Below are 26,723 nucleotides of genomic sequence, written 5' to 3'. Positions count from 1 at the left end.
TATGGAAATGTGGGGAGCTTCCTAGGCATTACTATAGTCATGGCATCCTGGGTGACTGGACCTGGAAGGAAAGGATTTGAGTTCAAATATTAGCTCTTCTATTAACTGGCTGTGTGACCTTGGACAAGTCACTAGACCTTTCTGGAACTCTCTTCCTTCAGTAAAATAAAAGGGATTGAATTCTATGATCTCTGGGGCCCTTTCATAGTTCTAAAGCTATGATTCTATCTTTGTTTTCCATTTTTGTTATATATGTCACTGGGGAGAATCTCCCTGAACCTCTGGAGTACAGAGTCCACAAACACCTGAATTGTTTTTATTTTTTGCCTCTTTGTCAAAAGGAGAAAAATAGCTGTTCCTTTGATGACTCATTCAAAACTTTCTTTTTTCTTGGATTAGAAGTGATGGGACCCTTGAATCTATGGAGGGCATTTGTTGTCATAAGCTCACTCACACAAGAGAGCAGGTCTTAGTATAGACACTAGGACCTTCAAAAGTCTGCCCATCATAGGGAGCCAGGAGTGGGGAATGCTCATTGCTTGGATTAAAAGACAGAGCACATCAGACACTCATTTCATCGACACTGCTGGTCCTGTGCTTCTTGTAACCCTGGCAGATATTTCTAGATGAAACCTCTATCCAGGTTCCTGTATTCCAAAGTGTCTTGTACGTGGCATCTCCATGCAAACTCTGGTCCTTGACCTGGCTTGGCCTGAAGCTTTACTCCAAACCTTTCACTCTTGCTCCTTCTTCCCCAACAGTGGCTTTCCTTCAGGCCCAGGGATTGCCTTAATCACCAGCACATGTTGGTCTCCTTGTTGGGGAAGAGAGAGAGGGTTTAGAAAGTGCTTTATTGAGATCCTAAAGGAAATCTGCCCAGAAAAAATAGCCTTTCAGACTTCACTTAATGCCTCTTCTTCCTTCTGGATAGGACAGAAGTCAGAGAAGTTCTGTAAGCCAGAGAGAAGCAAAATTCTGGGAAGTTTTCACCTGGACATCAGAATATTGAGATTCATTTACTGCTTCTGTCATGTCATGTTAAGCACATACTACCCAGCCTAAACCTTAGCTGCTGTGCTTATGAAATGAGGGTTAGGTATTTTATACTGGCTAGAGTTATTTTAAATGTGGTAACTCTTACTATCTCTTCTTGCAGGGTTTAGTTTGTGATATATAGGAATGTTAATGATTTATAAGGGTTTACTTTACATACTGCTACTTTGCTAAAAGGATTGTTTCATTTTTTGGGGGGTGGAGCAATGAGGGTTAAGTGACTTCTCCAAGGTCACACAGCTAGTAAGTCAAGTATCTGAGGCTGGATTTGAACTCAGGTCCTCCTGAATCCAAGGCCAGTGCTTTATCTACTACACCACCTAGCTGCCCCAAAAGCATTGTTTCAATTAAGTTTTTGAGTCTGGAATTTTCCAAGGATATCATCATATCATCTGCAAAAAGGGATAGTGTTTTTTTCTCATTCCCTATTCTGATTTCCCCTATTTCTATTTCTTTTTTCATTTATTTCTATTGCCAGGATTTCTAATATGATATTAAATAAGAGTGACAGTGTGCATCCTTGTTTCAAACCTGATCTTACTGGGAAGGCTTCTAACTAATCCGCATTAGAAATAATGCTTGCTAATAGTTTTAGTAGGCTTTTTATGAATTTAAGGAAAAATCCATTTATATCTATACTTTCAAGTATCTAATAGAAATGAATGTTGTACTTTATGAAAAACTTTTTCTGCATCTATTGATATAATCGTATGATTTTTTTTTACTCTTACTATTGATATAATCAATTATTAATTTCCCTTATTCTGTTATCCCTACATTCCTGGTATAAATTCCAATTGGTCATAATGTATGTTCTTTGTAATATATTGTTGTAATATTTTAGCTAGTATTTTAAGATTTTTGCCTCCATATTCACTCATGAAATTGGTCTATAATCTTCTTTCTCTATTTTTACTCTTCCTGATGTCAATATCATTTTTTCCCCACAAAAGTAGTATCGCTTCTTTACCAATATTCCAAATAATTTATTTAACATTTGAATTAGTTGATATTTCAATATTTGATCATCTTTAAATATATATGGTCTTGGTACTTTTTTCTTAGGAAGCTCATTTAGGATCTATTAAGTTCCCCCCCTAAAATTGGTCTATTTAAAGAATCTGTTTCCTCTTTAGCTAATGTAGGTAATTTATATTTTTGCAAATATTATTCCATTTCACTTGAATTGTTAAATTTATTGGCATGTAATTAGGCAAAATAACTCTTTATAATTGTTTTAATTTCATTTGGGGGGGGGGATGAGGCAATGGGGGCTAAGTGACTTGCCCAGGGTCACACAGCTAGTAAGTGTTAAGTGTCTGAGGCCAGATTTGAACTCAGGTCCTCCTGAATTCAGGGCTGGTGCTCTATCCACTGAGCCACCTAGCTGCCCCTTAATTTCATTTTTGTTCATGGCATATTCAACCTTTTCATTTTTAATACTAGTGACTTGGTTTTATTCTCTCTTTTTTTAATGAAGTTAACCAATATGTTTTATATTTTATATATTTAATTATTTTTTTCATAAAACCAACTCCTGGTTTTATTTATCAATTAAATTGTTTTTGCACTCAATTTTATTAATCTAAGCTTTATTTATTAGGATTTATAATTCCTTATTTAGTTGAGGATTGTCATTTTTATTATTTTGGCTATGCCTGCCCATGTACAATTAATATTTCTACAATTATTTAATGATAATGTTACCTAAACTAATTTAAATGTTTAATGCCATTCCAATTAAATTACCAAAATATTTTACTGAATTAGAAAATATAACAAAATTCATTTGGATAAACAGAAAAGTCAAGAATATCAAAGAAACTGATAAAAAAAACTTAAAAGAAGGATTTTTGGCAGTACCTATATCTTAAATCTAATTATCAAAACTGTCTGTTATGAAGAAATAGAAAGGTAAATCAATAGAACAGAGTAGACATACAGTTCACAGCAACACATATAGCAACCTTATATTTGACAAATGTGAAGACAAAATTTGGATAGAAAAATTCATTATTTGGTAAAAATTGTTGAGAAGACTGGAAAGCAGTATTCTAGAAACTGTGCATAAACTGTTATCATATACCATTTACCAAGGCAAAGTCAAAATGTATACATGACCTAGAAATAAAGAGAGATATATCAAGAAAATGTGAAGAACATTGAACATATTACTTATAAGACTTATAGATAGGTAAATACTTTATGAATAAAAAGAAATAGAAGAGTGAGGTATAAAATGGATAATTTTGATTCCATTAAATTTAAAAGGTTTTGTACAAATAAAACCAATGTAGCCAAGATCAGAAGAAAAGCAGAAAATTGGGGGGATATGTTATAGACATTTTCTCAGATAAAGGTCTCATCTCAAATATATAAAGAACTCTGTAAAATCTAATACAACTCATTCCCCAATTGATAAATGGTCAAAGGATATGAATAGAAAGTTTTCCAATGAAGAAATCAAAACAATTTATAGCCACATTAAAAATGCTTTAAATCATTTTTGATTAGAGAAATGCAAATTAAAACATGCATGAGATATCATTTTACACCTATCAGATTGGCTAAAATCTTCAAAGCAGAAAGCAACAAATGTTGGAGGAGATGTGGAAAAATTGGGACACTAATTCATTGTTGGTGTAACTATGAACTGATACAACCATTTTGGAGAGCAATATGGAATTTTGCCGAAAGAGTTATTAAACTACCTATTATACCCCTTGACCTGGAAATACCACTACTAGATCTGTTTCCAAAAATGAGTAGGGGGAAATTCTCTAAAATGTTTATATCAGCTCTCTTTGTGGTGGCAAGGAACTGGAAATTGCAGGGATGCCTGACAACTGGGAAATGGCTGAATAAGTTATAATATGTGATGGAATACTACTGGGCTATAAGAAATGATTAACTCAATCATAGAAAAACATGGATGGACAGTTCTCAGTTTTAGCAAAACTCACCCAAATACCAAAAGTCACAATCACGAACCTCTTACAACTTGTGGGGAAAAAAAAAAAACTTTATTCCTTTGATCATATTTGTGAATATTGCTAGAACTAAAGCAGTCTACATGCCCATATATTCCCTTTTCAAAACTGATGTGATCATTAACAGAAAGAAAAACCCAAATCCATGGGAAAATATGAATCCTTGCCAACCTTAAAATTTTTTCACAATTAACCAAAAGTGGGAACCTGTTGAAGAGCTATAGGTTGTCAAACAGTTGACCAAATGAAGATTCTCTCCATCTAAATCACACTCTATGAATCTAGTGGAAACATTTCTGCACAAACTAGGCTAATGAAACCAGGGTGCAAGAGTGTTTCTGCTACATTTTAAGGGCTCTCTAAATTTAGGGTCTCTGAATTAGAAATTCCATTTTGCCTTAAAAGTGACAAGCTGAGAAATATCCACACAGTCAAAACATAAAATTCTCATATTTCCTGTCTTGTTGCAAAATTGAATTTTATATCATGCATGTAGCTTATTAAAGTATTCAGGAAGATTTTTTGCTATATTTGTACTTATGTATTATGGTAAAATAATGGAATTTAGCAGATGCTGGGCCGACTTGATTGACTTAGTAGTGTTTGAATTGGGTATGAATGAGGAACTACTAAGTACCCACTTAAAGATGATTAGATTTGAGCCACACCTGGCCTGCCCTGTCAGACTTAGTCTAACTTGGCCAACCCTGAGAAGGAGTGTCCTCAGAGGCTGTGGACTGCATCATCAACAGGGAACCAGTCTCAGCCACACTACTTGAAGGACCTCCCCTTTGGGGGAGGGAGAAAAAGGTAGAAAAGGGGACCCCAACAGGAGGTCATGCACACTCTCGCTCTCTCTCTGGCCTTGAAAGAGCATTTGGAACAGACTAGAGACTGGCTGCTGGCTCCCATAGAAATTATGGACCCCTGGTGGTGAATTAAATCTAGCCCTTTGAATTAGCAGAGCTGAAAGCAAGTTTGGGTTTGAGACAGCCCTTGCTAGAGTCAGGGGGATTATCCATTTTCCTCTTTCCCTATTCCCTTGTCCTTGACTTTATTAATTTCACCTTTGCTGTGTATTTTATTCCCATTTATAATACCTGATTTGTTTGTGGAAAAGAGGCTGTTAAGCTCCTTTCTTATTGGCCTGGGAGAAATAACTAAAAAGGCAGTTCTGAGGGGAGGATGTTTTGGACCTAGAGGTCTCTCATTATTTTCTGAACCCCAATAATATAGCAAGCCACCCAATTAACTCTCCACATATTAAGTTTGGTCCCTACAGTATTCTTTTTTGGACAAATGTATAATGAGATATTTTTAGTAAATAGTATTTTTTCCATTTGCATGTGGGAATAGTTTTTGACATTTATTTTTCATGGGATTTTAAGTTGCAATTTTTTCTTCCTCCATGACCTTTCTCCTCTGCAAGATGTCAAACAGTCTTATATAGGTTGTACATGTGCAATTAATGCTGGAAATGTTTCCACATTAGTCATGTATAATTATTTGTAAGATAAATTGTCTACTGTATTAAAGTGATGCTACATTAATTTTCCCCAAAGGTTAGATAAATATTTATTTCATCACTGAATTGGTCAGTCATTGGAAAACATATCTAATCAAAAATATGTATATTGCTTTACAATTTGAATTTTCATATTTGACATATGTTTCAATTTTTTTTTTTTGGCGGGGCAATGGAGGTTAAGTGACTTGCCCAGGGTCACACAGCTAGTAAGTGTCAAGTGTCTGAGGCCGGATTTGAACTCAGGTACTCCTGACTCCAGGGCCGGTGCTTTATCCACTGCACCACCTAGCCACCCCCCATATGTTTCAATTTTAAAACCTAAATAAGGACTCTCTATAATATATGTGTGTGTGTGTGTGTGTGTGTGTATTTCCATATGAAATGTAAAAATTATTACATTCAGTCTAATAGAGCTGTTACTTTAATTTAATTTAAATTTAATTTAATTTAATTTTAATGTATAGTGTATACAGGCATACCTCAGATATTGCAGGTTCATTTCCAGACTACTGCAATAAAGCTAATATCTCCAAGTGAATAAAAAGAAAAAGAAAAACATGGATAGACTTGCACAAAATGAAGAGCAAAGTGAGCAAAACCAAGAGAACATTGTGTGCGGTAACAGCAAGCAATATTGTTTCCATTTATTCATTCATTTGTTTATTCATTCATTCATTCATCCATTTATTTATTTATATATTTGTTCATTTACTTATTTACTTATTTATTTATTCATTCTTTTACTTGTTTGTTTGTTTATTTTGTGTGGCAATGACGATTAAGTGACTTGCCCAGGGTCACAAAGCTAGTGAGTGTTAAGTGTCTGAGGCAGGATTTGAACTCAGGTTCTCCTGAATCTAGGGCTGGTGTTTTATCCACTGTGCCACCTGGATGAATAAGTCATTTTGACTATTATGAATATCCAATAAACTACAAAGAACATATGAAGGAGGATACTATCTTCATCTAGAGAAATAACTGATTAATAGAAATATGTCTACAATGATTTTACACACACACACATATTTTGGTCTAATGGAGGTTATCTGTAGAGTGGGGTGGGGAAGGGAAGAATAAAAAGAAAAAAATTACATGTGAACTGTATTATACATTTTAAAGTAATAGCAAATGGTACATAATAGATTTGTAGTTTCATGTGCAATCATTGTTTCTTATTGTACTATATTATGTTCCATAAATTAAATATTAAAGAAAGATAAAAATGAAAAAAATAAAATTGGGGTTGGGGATTGGATCAGATAATGTGCAAAGGCCATCCCAACTCTAATGCTCTTTGAATCTCTGTGCTGTCCAGTTGGGAGACCAGGGAGATCCCTCCTAGCCATAAATAATCAGCACTTTTTTTTTTTTGGCAGATCAAATGATGTGTTAAAGTCATCCCAGCTGTGATCTTCTGTGACTCTCTATATAACTGGGATACCAGGGAGGTCTATTCTAGTCATAAATGATCAATACATTTGATGGCAAATTTGCCTTACAAAGAGACAAATGGGGACATTCTGTTTCTATTAACTCCTCTTCTTATCCGTAGATTTATTTCAGGGTCAATCAAAGAAGATCTTTATAGTAAGATAAAGTCTTTGTGTCCTAACCTCCAAAAAAGTCCTGAAGTGTTGTTGGGATTTGAGGAAGTAGCAATTGCAGGGAGGGCCCAAAAGGGGGTTTGGGGACATAGACTCTTTTTTTCTTTTCTTTTCTTCCTTTTTTTTTGGGGGGGGGGGACAGGGCAATGAGGGTTAAGTGACTTGCCCAGGGTCACACAGCTAGTAAGTGTCAAGTGTCTGAGGTCACATTTGAACTCAGGTCCTCCTGAATCCAGGGCTGGTGCTTTATCCACTGTACCACCTAGCTGCTCCGGGGACATAGACTTTTATGCAACTATTTCATAGAAGTTCTGAGGCATTTTCTATCGCTAGACAAACATTCCCAGCACGCATTGGACCAAGATGATATTAATAATAATAATAATAAAGTAGCCAATCTTAGTTTGTAACATTCTGATGACTATTGCTGATTGCATGGCTAAGTATTGTGGCTCAGGATCCCTGGTCCCAGAGAATAAGGTTATTGGAGTTAATTTTTTTTTTTTGAAATCCCATCAGTTCCTTGGTTATGAACTTATATTCCCAAAACCCATTTTGGGGAATGCCCAACAGTGTCCACTAATTTTCCTACATGATGAATATTTAATATAAATTGTTAGTAGATCAAAGAGAAATTTAAAGTACAAAACTTTTGATGGATCCTCAGAGATATTTAAAATCCCTTCTATATTGCTCTCATAGACCCTTCATATTTTGTACAAAAGTATCAAACTTTTCCCCCTGCTATTCAAGAGGTGAACAGAGCAATGACTTAGTGTCTCCCTTTACTGACAAGGGTGAATCCCTATTATGAGAGATCCTTCTATTCAAATGTGTCTCTTCCCTTCACCTGTCTATAACATAAGGGACTTGAACTGGGTGAGATCCTCTCCAACTCTACAATCCTATCATTCTATATTTCTGATATTGGTAAAGATGCCTAGGAAGGGGACAATGACCCTGAGATCAGGGACCATGCCTCATCTAAGCCTTTAACCTCCAATAATACTAAAACACAAGGCCCTGTGTGCAATAGGGGCTAAATAAGTGTTTCTTGAATTGATGGTTTTATTGAATTGAAATATCAGTGTGGATATCCACATGTGGAGACTACAGTGGCAGAAACCAAAACAAACTTACTTGAGCCAGGAATATAAGGAAGCTGAAGGATGAGGTATATTAGGCATAAAGGTAGAGTGGGATTGTTGTAGGCAGCTGGCCAGTCATTCCACTTTATGCTCCAGATCATGACTGAAAGGAATACAACCAAGGAGATACTAAGAACAAACAAGCATGTTGGCAGTGAAGAGCATGATAACAGAGCCTGAACATCATTCACAAGAATCAGAAAAGTTTTCCCAAAGTCTGGGCAATGACACATTAACGGGGACAGAAACTGTGGTCCAGCTTGTGCCTATCCCACTTCATCTCCCCTTTCTCATACAGATCTCATAGGTCAGGCTAGTCCCTACATACCTCATATTCATTTCATCCTCCATATCTCAGCTCACACTATTTTTTCCTAACTTATAATGTCCTTCCTGCTGCTCTCTTATTACAATATTTCAGTGTTTAACTCAATGGGTCACCTGCTCCCTGAAGACTTTTTATATAAACTACTTGCTCATTGATCTTCTATCTCTTAAGCATATGAGGGTATTCACTTCATGATCTCAAAAGCTCACATAGAATCAATGATTTTCTCTATGCAGAGGCCTCTTAGCTTCACTGATCTAGCCCTAACCTCTCTCCTGACTTCTAGTGCCTACTGAAGACCCTGAACTGGATTTCCCATAGACATTAAACACATGTTTAAAAAAATAAAAGAAAAAAAAATGCAACATGTGCAAAACTGAACTCACTATCTTTCCCCCTAAACTTTCCCAATTTCTTAATTGCTCTATTACTGTCAAGGACAGTACCAGGCTTCACTAAGTGTCATTCTCAATATCTTACTCTCTCTTTCTGTGCCTCCACATATCTAATTGGTTGCCAAGTTCTACCTTTCTAACATCTCTCATACCCATCTCCTTCTCTCCTCTGATACTTTCCCTATCTTCATGCAGAATGGTATCACCTGGTTGGTATCCCTGACTCCAGTTCTTCTGTTTCTCCAGCATTTGACATTTAGCTGTCAAAATGATCTTCCTAAATTTCAGGTGTGACCCTGCCAATCCTCAATTCAATAAAATACAGTGTTTTCCTGTCACCTCTAAGATCAAATGAATAATTCTCTAGTGTTGAAAGCCCTTCATAACCTGGCCTTGGGTTACCTTTTTATTCTTCTTATACCTTCCTGCCCCCAAGAATGCTACCACCTAGTTACACTGGCTTCTTTGCTGTTCCTCAAACAATACAGTCCTCCCCACAACTTGAAGCACATTCACTGGCTTTCTCCCAAACCTTCAATTCTCCCTCTTCTCTATATCCAAGCTCCTCTGACTTCCTTCAGAGCCAGCTCAACTCTCATCTTCAGCATGAAACCTTTCCTTATTCACTATAATGCTAATGTCTTTTCTCTCAATATTATTTCCAATTTATCCTTCATAGATCTTGTTTTGCATAAAGATTTGTGTGATCTCCCATATTAGATCATGAGAGCAGGGACTGTAATTTGCTTTTCATTGTAACCCCTGTGTCTAATAGCACAGTGCCTGGCACATAGTAGTAGGTGTTTAATAAATGCTTTTTGACTTAATTTGACTTCTACCTTTGTTATCAGTATCACTAAAAAGAATATAAGGGCTTTGAGGGTACTCTACAATGAGTAACTGGGCACAGATCTAAGACCTTACAGGCTCTATATATATATATATATCAGATGGCTGATAAATATGGGAAACAATTCTCTTTTCTCTGGGAAACACTGTTGCCTAAAGGATTTTCTAGAAATGCTGGGGTTGGGGCTTCTCTAAGTTTCCAACTGATTCCTTGGTATCTGGGGGTGTGAATGATTTAGATTTCATTTTGTTCAATCATTCAAAAGTATTGATTAACCAAAGGATGGCAGTTAATAGCCTGAATACATAAGTAGAAAGTAACTATGTTAGATCTCCTGTGATTATTTGTATGGGAATATAATGGAGGTTACATATCACAGGCATTTTTACATAAACGAACCAAGTTAGGGTTATAACGCGTATAAAATTGCATTAGTAAATATAGAAAAATTGAAAATTTAGCATATACTTTATAGAATATACAAAATGGGATAAAAATGACAATTAACAAGTCCTTTGAAGAAAGAATAGACCCCAGGACTCCCAGGTACAAGATTAGTCCTCTGTCCAGTGTGCCGGGCTGCCTCCCAGGTTTCCTCTTAGAATTTAGTGTGCCTCTTAGACATGGTAGTCAGAAGGGGCTGATTAATAACAGACCTCCCAATTGATAAATGGTCAAAGGATATTAACAGGGAGGGTATTTTTTAAGGAAATAAAACAATTCATAGTCATATAAAATTCTCTCAATCATTATTGATTAGAGAAATGCAAATTAAATTATACTTGGGATATTTTACACCTATCAGATTGGCTAAAGGGTTTGAAGGGGAAAGCGATAAATGTCGAAAGGGATGTGAGTAAAACTGGGAAACTAATTCATTGTGGGAGCTGTGAACTGATCCAAATACTTTAGAGAACAATCTGGATTATGCCCAAAGAGTTATTAAACTACCTATACCCTTTGACCCAGCAATTCCACTAATAGGTCTGTTTCTATAGATGATTAGGGGAAAAGGAAAAGAACCTCTATGCTCTAAAATGTTTATAACATCTCTCCTTGCAATAGCAAAGAATTGGAAATTTCAGGGATTCTCATCACTTGGGGAATAGCTAAAGAAGTTGTGGTATATGATTGTGATGGAATACCACAGGGGTATATGAAATAATTAGCTCGATGGTCTTAGAAAAAACATGGATAGACTTACAAAAAATAACAAGAACAAAATGAGCAAAACCAAAGAACATTGTATACAGTAACAACAATATTGTTTTAAGAACTACTTTCAGCAAATGTCATTTTGATTATTATAAATACTCAAATAAACTAAAAAGGAAATATGAAAAAATATACTGTCTGCATACAGAGAAAGAACTGAAAACCAGAAGTATGTGCAGAATGATTTTTATACACATACATATATTATTATGACACACATTTGTGTCTAATGGTGGCCATCTTTAGGGTGGGGCAGGGGAGAGAAGAATAAAAAGAAAAGAAAAGAAATTTATATGATAACTATGATATATTTTTAAAGGAATAGCAAGTGGTATATAACAGCTTTGCAGTTTTATGTGCAATCATATTTTTATTATACTGTTATGGAAATGCTTGTTTTATTACAACATATTAATAGTTAAATCTCTCTCTCTCTCTCACTCTCTCTCACTCACTCTCTCTCTCTCTCTCTCTCTCTCTCTCTCTCTCTCACTCTCTCTCGTTTTTTTTTTAAATGATCCACTTGCACTTCCCAAGTTTCTGAGGCTGGGGTACAACTCAGAAAAGCATGACTACCATGAAAACAAAGACAAGCCATTTGGAACAAAGCTCTTTCCAACAAAAGGGCTCCCCCAGCCCACCCAGAGGTTAAACAGGGACCTCCTTCTGAGTGACTCACCTTCTCACCTTGCTTTTTACAGAATAACAATCTTCTAGGCACATTATTAGTCAGAAAGGAGGAGAAAATTCATCCCATCAGGAAGAGAAGGTCTATTGTCTCTCAAGCTGCTTATCTTGCTATGGGAGTGGCTTCTTTTTCATTATGCCAGATGCTTTTCATTTAGCCCCATCATAAATGATCCATGACTGTTTCTTTTTCAAATACATCAGCCAGCCATATGATTTTTTGCTCTCTTTCTTTACTCAAGTCACTGACAAGCACATAACCTTTAAATTGTCATCTTTTTCAAGATAAATCAGCTCCTGCATCTAAGTTGGTGTGTTATACAAAGATTTTCAGAAGTGGCATCTCTGCCAGCTTGTTTACAAACCAGGCATGCTTTTCCCCACTCATTTCCTATTTCTTGGATTCATCTTGAGAAGTAGTGCAGGGTGGATAGAAAAGCAATCTTAGAATTAGAAGAACTGGGTTGGGGGGAGCAGGTAGGTGGCACAGTAGATAAAAGCTCTAGCCCTGGATTCAGGAGGACCTGAGTTCAAATCCAGCCTCGGATACTTGACACTAGCTGTGTGATCCTGGGCAAGTCACTTAACCCTCATTGCCCCACCAAAAAAAAAAAAAGAAGAAGAAGAAGAAGAACTGGGTTGGGGTCTTTCAGTGGAGGCTGGATGAAGACTTGTGGGGGATGTTGGAAAGGAGATTTCTGTTGAGGGGGTGGGTCCCTGGACCATATGTCCTCTGAGATCCTTCCCACTGCTGAGCCTATGATAGTCAGAGAGGGTCCAGTAAAATGGAACAAGAATTGCATTTGGAATCCAAATTTTGCATTCTGTCTTTGGCTGACATGTGACCTTGGGTGAGACCCTTTCCCATCTGAATCTCAATATCCTTCTCTGTAAAATAAAGTTAATAATATCTGAGGCAATTTGTTCTAGTATATATATATATATATATATAAACTGGCTTGGAGCATTAACCTGGAAATTAAGGAAACAATCAATATAGGAGAAATAAGGTCTTTAATCGGGGCAGAGGAACTATAGCTTGTGGTATCTCAAAGCTGAGAATACCCAAAGATGGGAACAGAGGACAGGGTTTGTATGGGGTAACAAAACAGAAGGGAACCAAAAGATTGCTCCAGAGTCCCATACAACTACTTAATGTAAATGAACCTTTAACAAAAGAAACAATAGAACTCCTCCTGAGTTAGTATAGACACTACTAACTCTAAATAGAAACTACTTAATGAAGGTGTATCCTTTTTACATAATAACATAAAGTCCAGGCAGTAAGGCAGGGATCATTTTGCTTGGGGGAAGGTCCATAAATCCATCAAGAGTCTGGAATAGACAAAGACTGCTTAGCCACAGGGAAGTGGGGAATGGGTGGGGAATCTGTTCTCAGTAAGTTTTGTAGTTATTAGGAGTCAGAGGATCTGTGTTCAAATCCTGCCTCTGAGGGTTACTGACTTTGGGTCATTGGGAAGTCCCTCTAAATTCCAAGGTAAAATCCATATCTAGGCATTGTTCTGTAGTCCTGCTTCCCCACCTTCCCCTTCCTGTATCACCAAAATAGATTCTCTGATTACTAGTCCTTGGGGAAGCTGGAGTCCCTCAGGAGAAGTACATGAGTCCCTGCTGCTTCTCTGTTCTCCTGGAATTGACTGATGTGGGCTGGAATTTGGGCGTCCGATTGATTGTGAGTCGTCCCAAAAGAATTACAAGACTCAGTGACTCAGTTTCCCAAGTTTTATTGCAATGCTGTTGGTGACCACAGGGAGAGAACCAGAAAAGTGGAAAGGTATCTCTCAAATAAGGAAAGGAAAGACAGTTATATTTATAGTATGGATAAATTGATTATCAGTCTCATTATAATAATCTCCACCTTGGGGAGGTACAGGGGAGGGCTTATCCTAATTTGGAGTTCCTGGGGGTCTTAAGTCAACCCCCGAGGCAGGTACCTTTTTCAGTGGAGGTGTGTTTTGGGGGTTTACACATCATAAGGTGAATCTGGGGACAAATTTGGCCTTTTCTGCACATGTCTCTTTCTGATTCTCATGGCTAGTTTCAAAATATAATCGTTTTTCATTAGAATTTTTATAGGTTGTCTTTTTCCTTTATTGTTATTTTGACCTGACCCGTTCTGGTCTGTTATGGATGTTGATCACTGTGGGTATGAGAACCTAGCATAAGTTATCCATTACCTGGGGTATGACTCCCTTTTAGAGCTAATATCTGTACTAGAGCTTGGGTCTTAGATTTTTCTATTAACCCTTTTTTGTCTCCTACATCATTCCCCACTTTTCATATACCCCAGGAAAAAGGACAAAGATCATCTCGTCTATTACTGCTTCCTGCTGAGTGGGGGTGAAGTAGGGGCCCACAGGGGGTTTATGAATTGAGGGAGATGTAGGAACTAGTGTTACTGTCATGGGTCGCAGAACACCCCAGAATTTCTCTGGGGCACACCGAGGAATCTTCTCCTTGAGAAACTAAACCAGAGGACAGATAACGCCTAGAGGAACCAAATCGGACTGAGCTAGCTTGGGATTCCTACCCTTCATTCTGGTCTCCCTTACCCTGGGGAGATAAGTTTGGGTGTGGCTGCGTCCTTTGTGTCCTGAAGAGGGATCCGTAGCCACCCCTCACCAAATTCCTCTAGTCACTACTAGTGGGGGATGGTCCTCCACTCCTCACCCAATTCCCCCAGCTACCACCAGTGGGGGATGGTCCACCTTCATTAAAGGAACTTTCCACAGGCAGATGGTCCACCCCCATCAGGCCTCTATAAAAGTACCTTCCAGTCTCCTGTTCGAGGAGATTTGGTACCTCTGAGCCATGTGCTTTATGCCAAATCTCCCCATGAAAAGTCTAAGGATTTCTTTCATGGTTTCCCTCCCCCCACCCTTCCCTTCCCTTGCTCCTAAATAAACTATCACCTTGTTCTAACTACATTTTGTGTGCAAGAGGGTGTAATTCTTTAAAGAGGAATTCCTAAGAACCCCATCAACCCATACCCCATTTTTCCCCCATATCAGTTACAAATGCAAGAACCACAACAACAAAACACAAATAATTTACAAACAGACCAAGGGGCAACAGGGACCTTAATACAGAATAAATCTAAGAGTTCCATGAAAAACTGGATGAAGCAAGCAGCTGTGAACACAGCCATCCAGGTAATCTCTGCACGGCAGCTCAAACTTCAGGAGGTGTTCTGAACCATACAGATTCCGCCTCAGTCCAGGACCACATTTGCCAGAGAGTTAAAGCACTCTTCCAATTCTTGTAACCCTAAGGCAGTAGAATTAGAAACTTATTCCATTACCAAAGTTAAATTTGTAAACTTAGCTTCATGTTCAAGTTACCCAACAAAAGGAATAGTAAAGACAGCAGTTTTCCAGACCCACCAAAGAAAATTATCTCACGTTCCTCTTCTGACACTAGTATAAGAAGATGTGAAGACTGATGGGGAAGGTATAAGTAACACAGGAATCAGGGAAGGGGGAGGTGATTAAATTGGACTTTAAAGGATTCATAGGAGGAAGGGCATTCCCAGCAGAAGAAACTGTGTGAGCAAAGGCACGGCAGCAGAAAGAGCAGGGCATCATTAGGTAATGGGGTCTGATTTAGTCTCTCCTAAGCAGAGAGCACACGGAGGAAGAAGGGATAAGTTTAGAATGGTAGAATGAGAGGAGATCCGGGAGGTTTACTCAAGATGAAAGCCAGTCTAAGCAGGGTGAGTTCCACAGCAAAGAGCCCCTGAAGATTGTAGAGAGCGAGCCTGGCCTGAGCAGGGCAGTGTGATGGGCAGATGAGCCTGGCAGGTGATGGAAGGCTGGAAAGAGAGAATGAAGGCAGGAAATCATGTATAAAAGCTAATGGAAAGGGGCAGCTAGGTGGCACAGTGGATAGAGCACCAGCCCTGGAGTCAGGAGTACCTGAGTTCAAATCCAGCCTCAGACACTTAACACTTACTAGCTGTGTGACCCTGGGCAAGTCACTTAACCCCAATTGCCTCACTTAAAAAAAAAAAAAGCTAATGGAAGACTCCAGGCAGGGGGCAGGACTTGTGAAGTGTATTTCCAGAGAGAATAAGGAGGAAGGGAAGGATGGGAAAACCATTCTGGAGGCTGTCTAAAGAAGAGTTGGCAGTGATTTTGATGGTCAAGATGAGGGAGACAATGGGCATCAGAAAGTCCTCAAACATAAGGGAATGGTTACTCCTGGTTCCTCTGATATTAAAATGGTGAAATCAGAAGGAAAGGCAGGCTTAAGAAGGACAAATATAAACTCAGTGTGTGATATGGAGAATGTGAAGTGCTGAAAAGATATATGGATTGGAGCTGTCCTGAGGGAAGGTCGAGATGGGGGTCTTGAGCACTGAAGAAAATCAGGGTTGGAGATGGAGATCTGAAAGTCACATGGTTTGAAGTGGTAATTTAAATGGGAAGTGGGGATAAAATTGCCAAGAACACAATTGTTGAGAGAATAGAGGCTTGGCGAACATCCACCTTAACTTACTAAGACTGGGATAAAAACTCATCATAAGCAGCTCATGCCTAGAATATGGCTCAGACCTGCTACTCTGAATGCCATTAGCATCTCTGCATTCCAGTCTAAGCTTTTACTCAGCTGTCAAAGTTATTTTCCTGAAGCACAAGTCTGATCATGTCATCTTTCTTCTTCTTCTTTTGCAAGGCAATGAGGGTTAAGTCACTTGCCCAGGGTCACACAGCTAGTAAGTGTGAAGTGTCTGAGGTCAGATTTGAACTCAGGTCCTCCTGACTCCAAGGCCAGTGCTCTATCCACTGTGCCACCTAGCTGTCCCCTTGTCACCTTTCTTCTTAATAAATTCTAGTGGTTCCCTATCACCTTCAGGGTGAAATAGAAAATTCTCTCTTCTGTCTATAAAAGCCCTTGGTAACCTGCCTTCCCCACTCCTGCAACTTTCCAGTCTTACACCTTAAACCCCTTACATCCCCTGACCTAGTGACACTGGCCTCCTTGCTGAGAAGAGCTAAGTCGTTCATGGCTGATCATCACACAATATTCCTGTTACAATATACAATGTTCTCCTGGTTCTGCTCACTTCACTCAGCATCAGTTCATATTAAGTCTTTCAAGGTTTTTCTGAAATCTGCCTGTTCATCATTTCTTACAGCACAATAGTATTCATATAAAACATCTTGTTCAGCCATTCCCCAGTTGATGGACATCCCCTCAATTTCCAATTCCTTGCCATCACAAAAAGAGCTACTATAAATATTTTTGTACATGTGAGTCATTTTCCCTTTTATATGATCTCTTTCAGATACAGGTCTAGTAGTGGTATTGCTAGATCAAAGGGTATACACAGTTTGATTGCCCTTTGGACATAGTTTCTAATTGTTATCCAAAATAGTTGGATTAGTTCATAACTCTACCAACAATGCATTAGTGTTCCAATCTTCCCACATTTTTGCTAACATTTATCATTTTTATTTTTTGCCATATTAGTCAATATGATAGGTGTGAGGTGTTTTAATTTGCTTTTCTCTAATCAATAGTAATTTAGAAAATTTTTTTCATACAACTATAGATAGCTTTAGTTTCTTCATCTGAAAACTGCTTGTTTCTATTCTTTGATCCAATTATTAATTATGGAATGACTTGTATTCTTATCACTTTAATTCAGTCTCTATATATTTTAGAAATGAGTTCTTTATCATAAAACGCTGACTGTGAGAATTATTTCCCAGCTTTCTGCTTTCCTTCTCATCTTAGTTGCATTTGTTTTCTTTGCGTGAAACCTTTTTAATTTAATGTAATCAAAATTATATCTTTTGTACTTCACAACATTTTCTATCTCTTGTTTAGTCATAGATTCTTCCCTTCTCCACAGATCTGACAGGTAAAACTATTTTTTAATCTCCTAATTTGCTTATGGTATCACCCTTTATGTCTAAATCGTGGACCCATTTTGACCTTATCTTGGAATACAATGTGAGATAGTAAACTATGCCTAGTTTCTGCAATACTATTTGACAGTTTTCCCAGTAGTTTTTGTTTAATAGTGAGTTCTGATCCCAGAAGATGAAGTCTTTGGGTTTACCAAAAAAGTAGATTACTATAGTCATTTACTGCTGTGTCTTTTATATCTAACCTATTCTACTGGTCCACCACTCTATTTCTTAGCCAATATGAAATGACAGGGAGTTCCTTGAGGACAGAGACTGGATTTTTCCTCTCTTTGTAGCTTAGTGCAGTGCCTGGAACATGTTGTTGTTGTTCAGTCATTTCAATTGTGTCTAACTCTTCATGACCTTATTTGAGGTTTTCTTGGCAAATATTCTGGAAGGGATTTCCATTTCTTTTTTTAGCTTATTTTACAAATGAAGAAACTGAGGCAACAAGGGTTAAGTGATTTGCCCAGAGTTACCCAGCTAATAAGTTCCCAAGGCCAGATTTTAACTCAGGAAAGTGTGTCTTCCTGACTTCAAACAGGGCACTATATCCACTGTGCCACCTAGCCACCCTCAGGCAAATAATATGTAGTGAATAAATGCATATTGACTGACTTACAGAGTGAGGGAGAGTTCAGGTAGCCCTGTTAAAGGACAGTGAAAGTTTACTGAACTCCTCCCTAGGTTAATTAAACTGCTCCTGACTAGTCTCAGGCACAGAAATAGAGAAACAAGCTTTGGGGAGGTCAATAGTCCCCTCCCTCTCATCCTGAGTAAGTTACCTATTAGGAACAACTGTAATAATGGTCATGTTGACTTTGTTCAGCTCCATGTAGTTGACAAGAAGCTACTAAATGTCATTTGTCTTTCTCTAGGCAGCACAGGGCTTTGTTTTGTTGTTGTTGTTGTTTGTTTTGGTGTAGCACAGGGCTTTGTAAAAGGAGTTGGTATAACATCTTTTATCTCCACATCACTAGAGAAGAAATATATTTTACCCCACCTGGGGAATAAATATTATTTGGTGCTTAATACATGACATAGTTCAGGCTACTCTGAATGTTTCTACTTGGTTGTACTCACACTAAGCTGCACAGAGGTTTCTAAAGGGGCTTGAACAGATTCTGCCTCCCAAGAACACTGTGGGGGTCAAATTTAATATAGAGAGAGTTAATTGAGTGGCTCACCGTAATATTGGTGTCCCGGAAATAATGAGGGACCTCCAGGGCCAAAGCTCCCTCCCCTCCAAACTGCCCTTTTAGCCATTTCTCCCAGGCCAATAAGAAAGGAGCCTAACAGCCTCTTTTCCACGAATGAATCAGTTTTTATTAATGGGAATAAAATAAACAGCAAAGGTGAAATTAATAAAATCAAAGACAAGGGAATAGGGCAAAGGAAATATGGATAATCCCCCTAACTCTAACCTAAGTCTATACAATCCCCAAACTCACTTCTAGTTCAGTTAATTCAAAAGAGCAGGGCTCGGATGTTAACTCACCACCTGGGGTTTGTAGCTTCAATGGGAAAAAGCTTTGCAATGAGGGCCCTCAGGACAAAACTGCTAAGAAAGAACCTCTTTCTCATCTGCTCCTGCAGCTCACATGACTGGAAAGAAAATGACTCCAGAGAGAGCCTGAGCTCCCCTCAGTGAGCATTTACTCTCCCTCCCCCAAAAAGGGAGGTCTTTTATGGAGAGTGGTTTCTCTTGCTGACATCAGCAGCATAAGTCACTCAGGACAGGCCAGGTGTGGCCCATCCCAATCAGTCTGTCAAATTCCATTATCTTACCACAACCCTAGATATTCCTTTCCTCCACGGTCTTTCCTCTATAATCTCTCCTGAATGATCAATTGGGTCAGAGGCTTTAGAGGATGCCTTAGGCTTGGGTGGGAGTAAAGGGCTCCTACTGCTTGGATGTCCAATTTTACTGGCAAACACATAGGCTGAACATCAATTGCTTTCTTATCAACTCCATTTTTCAGGTGCCACAACCAGAGTTCCCTCCAGAAGAAGGTATCACTTCCCTCTGCCCTCTCAACAGGGTGTTGGGTTTTATGACTTCTCATTCCCTTCTCAGTGCTCCTATTTGAACTGACAATAGGTTTTTATTTTTATTCCAAACTTCAGCTGTCCCAACCTCCTGTTCAAATTTCACCAGTTGATCAGTAGTGTACCACAGGCAAGACCTACAGTCTGAAGCCATTCTGATACAGCTCAGCCCAGCAGGTGAAATCTCATTTCCAGCTCTGTTGGCCCCCAGCTGGGCATAGGATGGGGCAGACAATGGGAGAACCATAGACCCAATGTAGCAAACCCATTTCCTTTATCAGCTTCAACCCCCTGCCTTGCAGACCCCCACTGGGAAGCAGGCACAATGAGAATTCAACTTTCTGGAGATTAAGGGTGATGCCTATCAGGAAACTCATTGATTTAACTGACTGTGCTCCTAGGCAACCTCATCAATGTCTCAGCTTTGGCTCCATTAGACCACACCCCCAGGCCCTTTGCTCTAGTGACTCATCAGATTTCTATGAGGACTTCTACAACCTGCCAGAGCCTTGGTGGTGACCTAGCATCCATCCCAGCTCCCTCAGTGGAGGAAACACTCCTTCACTGGGAAGCCCTATCAAGTCTTGGGCTTTTATCTTAACCACAAGGGGGTGCTCCCCAGTCTCTTCCTCCCTTCTGCTCTCATTCTCCTATCTCATGGCTCTTTTCCCTGCAGGATGGAACAGAGCCTGGACCTCTAGATCAGAGATCACACAGGTTCCTGCCAGGGCCTGTTGGCCTCCACCCCCATCATAAGAGATCTCTGCAGCCATACTGCCACCAGCTCCATTAGTTGCCCCTTGGCCTTCATGGTTATTATTCAGTCATTCAGTGGTGTCCGACTCTCCATGACCCCAAGGACTTTTTTCCATGGGTTTTGCTTGGCAAAGATACTGGAGTCATTTGCCATTTCCATCTCCAGTGTCTCCCCATTTTATAGATGAGGAACTGAGGCAAATAAGGGATAAAAGACTTGGCCAGGGTCATGCATCTAGTGAGTGTCTGAGGTCTGATTTAATCTCACTCAGGCAGATGAGTCTTCCTGACTCCAGGCGCAGAACTCTATGTACTGTGGTGCCACCTAGTGGCCATGGCCTTCATTACAAGGTGCTTAGAAGATGAGAGCTCTTTCTTTAGCTGTTGGATGTGCTAGGACAATCCACTTCCAGTCTGTGTTGGCAGTCCAGCTTCTCCAGAAGGGTCAAAAATGTTGAGGGAATGCTGGAACGTGGTGCTTTATTTTCTCTCTCTTGCAGCCACTCCAGCATCATGGAGCTAATCCCCACAAGGACAAGCATGATCCTTTCCATCACTTCCATGGTGATCTGACAATGCTATGATTACCTCACCCTCCACACTCACATTGGCTTTCCTACAACTACACCATGATGTAAGCCATGAAGTCATCTCATTCCATTCCAATTTCTTTCTTTTTTTTTTTTTTCAGGGCAATGGGGGTTAAGTGACTTGCCCAGGGTCACACAGCTAGTAAGTGTCAAGTGTCTGAGGCCGGATTTAAACTCAGGTCCTCCTGAATCCAGGGCCGGTACTTTATCCACTGTGCCACCTAGCTGCCCCCCATTCCAATTTCTGACTATAACAATGTTGGAACTAACACCCTGTTAGTTCAGGTTTCATGCTGGAATACAATGAGGCATTGGGAAATCATTGAACAGGCAGGATCACTTAGCCTTAACATAGCAAGGAGATGCAGCAAGGATAGAATGGCCCCAACTTCCCTAAACATCCCCACCCTCACCCCCTTACTAATGTCTCCACATGTAAGCAGTTCTGGTCAGCAAGGCAGGGAATGGTTAGGCTCCTAATGTAGAGTTCTACCAAGTGGGAGGAGCTCTTATCTCACATGGGTGGGACCTTTTATGCCCTTAAATGAACAGGAAGCCACATTAACATACCAGAGCCCCCCAGGATGCTGTGTCCAACTTGAGCCTTGTCCCGGCCCTGGGCCAATCAAGTCCTTGGTTTATGCCCTTTTCCTAACTTATGCTGGGAGGGAGGAAGAGAAGAGGGGAGGAAGGAATCCTGATAGATATTAACCAATCACTCCCTTGGTTCTCTGGATTCCTGAACTACATTCCACTTCCTGAATTTTTGGAGTTCCCAGTGCAGGATCTTCATAACTCTCTCTGGTATCGCAGGACAGAGGGCTGGGCTCCTCAGAGTCCCTTGGCGCCTAGGTTGCCCAGAAATGAGCACCTTCCTGGTTTTTAATTCATTATCATTACCCACCCTGGGCTTTTCCCGGGGGCCCTTCATTCTTGTGATCCCTAAACACAGAACCTTGCAGGTTACACATATGTTTCTGTTCCATGACTGGTCATGTCTGCCTGTGCCAGCACTGGCTTTACTGGTGTTCCCCTATGCCCATTGGATTCTGGCTGACTTTTTGTGTAATTTTGAGATGGAAGAAGTTACTTTTAGCACTTTCTCTTTGGATGTTTTTTTTTGATGGGGCAATGAGGGTTAAGTGACTTGCCTAGGGTCACACAGCTAGTAAGTGTCAAGTGTCATAGGCCGAATTTTAATACAGGTCTTCCCGAATCCAGGGCTGGTGCTTTATCCACTGTGCCACCCAGCTGCCCCTCTCCTTGGATTTCTTAATCATGATTTGGTCTGGGGTGAATTTCAGGTCTCACCTGGATTAGGTGTGTAGAGCTGGACAGTCTGCTCTCTTTCAGGAAGACATCAAGGACTGAAGACTAAATTACTGAATTGGCTTGTGGAGCCAGAGGAAAGCTGGCTCTCATTTCTTCATAATAAGCCAAATGGGAAGAACTTGGGTAAATAGCAACCAATCCACTCAAAGAGTTTTCTTTGTGCTTTATACCTGATTTCTTCTAATGCAACCAAGCCCCTGACACAATATAAAATGTTCATTTAAATATTCAGAAACCTTGCCCACTTTAAAACTATTTTCATAATGGATTACAGTTCAAAGACTGATCATATCATCAGTTTGTGTGGGGAAAAGGGGGAATTTCTGCACAGAAAAAGACAATAGACATTGGTCCAGGTTCCCTACTACTTTGGTGGGGCTAGCCTCTTTCTCTAGGCTGCATAGCTAGACTAGCAAATTGTTGGACTATAATTTTCTCTGCCTGTTTGTCTGTCTCTCCCTCTATTTCCTTGCAGCTGTGTCCAGAAGAGGGGAAAGCCCTGTTTACCAATAGCTCACAGGTACCATGAAATGAGCTGGGAAGGAAGGTTTCTTTCTCTCCCCAATCTAGGCCCAGTGTCCCTCCAGAAGCAGGCTTAGGCTGTAGGTGTGATCTAATTGTTAGCCATTCTCACCTCTAGGAATAGATCATAAATCCCCAGACTTACCCAGACCTAAGTCAGGGTGACCTTGGAAGGAAGAATCAAGCTAAATGTTGCTGACAGTAAAGGGAAGCCCTGAGAAGCCAGGGTGCCTGGGACTTGAGTCCAAGGGTTTCTTTGGACTTGGCAATTGGTGAGACTCTAGTATATGGGAAATAGGCTAAGGCTGTTAACATGAACTCTCTTCACCCCCTACAATTCTCCAGAGACTGAAGTGACCTGTGTGGGGAGGACAATGTCCTCAGGAATCAGGAATAGTGTTGTTTTATTTATTTGTTCTCATGACACTGTATGACGAAATGTTACTGATAAAAATAATTTGACTGTTAAGTTGTTACATGTAATAAGGTTACAGAAGAGTCTCTAAAATTGGGGGAACATCATTGGTGGGGGCTTGAGCCAATGACAGAGAGTCTGGACACCCTCAACCCCCTTCAATGTACCAGAGAACCCTTAAGGGGGTAAAATATAATAGACCTGGCCTTCAGTCAGTGGGGCCTGGTCAGTCACTGGTACTAACCCATGAGGTAATTGGACTAGTCCAGTGAAACAATGTATGAAAAGTACTTTGAGCACACTCTAAAGATCCGTACCAATGCCAAGAGTCTGAATGTCCTCTCCAGCTCTATAAGGAATCCATGACCCAGGTAGGACCTACTTGCTACCTGAAGGTCAAAGCTGGCCTCACTGTACAAGGTGCCAGCCTGGAAATAGCACATGTACTGGCCAGCATCAGAGAGCTGGACCTGGTAGATGTTCAGGTTCACCTTCCCCTCAGCCATGTCCCGTCTCAGCATCTTTGTCCTCCCTTGAAATGCAGGGGCCTGGACTTCCTCCACCTCCTGCCCCATGTGGTACAGGTACCTCTGACCCACTTCACAGTCATTTCCTGAGCATCCATCTTAGGAGACAGATGAGAGGAGAACAGGATGTCTTCCCCTATCAAGGGCAGGGTGGGCTGGGCCTGAGGGCCATATACTGTGAATGTTCCTGTGTAGAGAACCAGGCACGAAACAGAAGAGAATCAGAGAACATTGGGGTGGTGTAGTGAATATGGCCTTCAGAGCAGGGTCAGGGCAGTCCAGGACCAGGAAGCTCCAAATGTGTTCCTGCTCAGGAACATGTGCTGCTCTGCGTTGAGCCCAACCCCCTACCATGACCACCCTCCACCTGGGGCGGTTGGGGGTGGGGGTGGGGGTGGGAATCACTTTCCACACTGCAGTAAGTTTGTGAGATGGAGACATTTCCCCTCTTTACTACCTTGTATATTCAGGATGCCAGGGTACCTGATTGGGGGTTAAAAGTTTGAGGGTAGAGGCAGGAAGGCAACAGCTTCTGTCAGTGACCCCATGGAGGGCCCCATCACTGAGGCTGTCCTCTTACTAAAGCAGAGGAAGACCAGGCTTCTGGGTTGATGTTGGACTTGCCCTTATTCTATGGCTGTGTAGCAGAGTGTTTTAGAAGGAGGCTGAGACGGAGAGCTGCGGGAGACCTCTATGAGACAGGACAGTGAAGCTCAGTGGGAGAGGAGTGTGATTATGGAATTGTGGGGAGTTTACCAGGCATCACTGTAGTGAGGACATCCTGGGTGACTAGACCTAGAAGAAAAGAATTTGAGTTAAAATATTAGCTCTGCTATTGACTAGCTATATGACCTTGGACAAGTCACTGGACCTCTCTGGGCCTCTGTTCCTACAGTAAAATAAGAAGATTGAACTCAGGAATTTCTGGGGTCTTCAAGTTCTAAGAATATGATTCTTTTTTTCTTTTCCCTTTGGTTATATGTGTCACTGAGAAGAATCAATCCCCTTGCATCTCTTTGGTACAGATTACACAAAAAGCTGGGCTTTTTTGACTCTTTGTTAGAAAGTGAGAAACAGCTGTGACCTTGATGACTTATTCTAACCTTTGCTATTTCTTGGGTGGGTCCGGATCAGAAGTCATGGGACCTTTGAATCTGTGGAGGGCATTTGTTCTCATAACCTCACACAAGAAGTCAGGTCTCAATATGGACCCTAGCACCCTCAGAAGTCTGACCTCCCAGGAGGCTGGGCGGCGGGCTAGAGAAACCACGTCCATGCCATTTCCCTTGCTTCATTCCAGCATCTAATGTGTGGCGTCCAGCTGGTATTAGACCTAGAATCTTTTGATTCTTTACAGTGAAGAGGGATGTGGAGATAGATAGAGTGGTTAAGATGCTAATTTGAAACAGGATGGCCCTAGATAGCTAGGGCCACTTTAGGAGAAGATATGGCTCTTATTGAAGCTGTTTCAAGTTTGGTGGAGAAGCACACATCCAAACTGCTGTTTCTCATGAGCAGAATAATTGTGATGAAGGGAATTTGGGAACACTGCCCATCCACATTGGCTCTTTCCCATGCTGTGGGTAGGAAAGCTGAGCCATGCCCTACTGAAGTGACATCTGACCCTAGACTAAGTGCAGTTGTACATTGGCAAGTGTGGGGGCATTCCAATGTCTTTGTCCTCCAACAATTCAGTGCTGGTCTGCAGAAGACTTCTGCTGGCTTTGTGCTAGTGGACTAGCCTCCATACCTACACGTGTACAATGCCATTTTTTAAATTTCTTGAACTCGTTAGTTGACTGTTCTTTTGAAGTTGAGAGGCACAAACATACATATTCCAGTTAAGTGAAGGTAACAAATCATATAACTTCTTCAGACTCCTTGTTCCAGACTCCTAAAAAGCTGTTTATATTTACAAATCATATGTATTAGGATACATTTAAAAAGCCTCTTGATCCTTACTTTATTGTGTTGTAAATGATGAAATAAAGATGCCTGAAGAACCTTCCCTTCCCCTACAAAACTAAGAGGAGTGGAAAGAAAATTTAGAGGTCATATTGTTGGCTTTCAATAAATTCTTTCTGCAATACCCCTAATCAACTTTCCTCTGTTTTAATAGAGTGGAACTTGCTATAGTGAAGCTAGATCACACAGCTAGCTTAGGATGAATGATGGTCATGTAATAATTAAGCTGAATAAGAAATAATAATAATAAAAAGACTGCACACTCCTTAGAAAGATACCTTTCTAATCAATCTGGAGAAGTATTTCTGGTTTTGGAGATACTAGCAAGAACTAGAAGTCTTCAAGATTTTGCAAGTTTCTCAAAAATTAATGAGGAAATGAATAGCTAGGTAGCCTGGTGGATAGACAGCTAACCTTGGTGTTATGAATCATTCCAGACATTTCTTAGCTATTGTGATCCACTTCAGTTTCCTTATCTTGTAAAATAGGGATAATAGCTATGATAATAGCACCTCCCTCCCTGAGTTGTGAATATCGAATGAGACAATACATGTAGAAAGGTATATAAATGTTAGCTATTATTATTATTAGATACTGCTCATTATTATGATGCTTCTAGCCTTCAAGGCTCGTCAGTCCAAGTGCATCACTTCATCTGGGCTAGTGGGACTCATGTAATAATCGCAGCATTCCAGGTATGGACCACTGTAGGGTCCTTTCCTCCCTCCGCTCTCCAGGGGTCACGGAGAGTTCCAGGCCTCGCTCCTGTCCTCCGAGTTCCTTCCTGTTCCTGGGGACACTAGCACTGAGTTCCAGGCGCCCCTTTACGCTGC

At 40.2% G+C, this 26,723-nt stretch overlaps 1 protein-coding gene across 1 annotated transcript in view; it reads right to left on the bottom strand.

Annotated features, from left to right (window-relative positions):
* Positions 1–11,929, bottom strand: part of LOC122750750 (butyrophilin-like protein 3) — a 36,904-nt gene extending 24,975 nt beyond the window's left edge. The window contains exons 1-2 of the mRNA XM_043997560.1: positions 11,791–11,929; positions 8,316–8,426 (exon numbers count right to left, since the gene is read on the bottom strand). Of these exons, the coding sequence (XP_043853495.1) occupies positions 8,316–8,424 (109 nt within the window). The 5' untranslated portion in view covers positions 8,425–8,426; positions 11,791–11,929. The remainder of the gene's footprint in view (positions 1–8,315; positions 8,427–11,790) is intronic.
* Positions 11,930–26,723: the final 14,794 nt, after the last annotated feature.

Source organism: Dromiciops gliroides, chromosome 3 (genome assembly GCF_019393635.1).
Source record: "Dromiciops gliroides isolate mDroGli1 chromosome 3, mDroGli1.pri, whole genome shotgun sequence".
Classification (NCBI taxonomy): Eukaryota; Metazoa; Chordata; class Mammalia; order Microbiotheria; family Microbiotheriidae; genus Dromiciops; species Dromiciops gliroides.
This window is presented reverse-complemented; position numbering and strand designations above follow the sequence as displayed.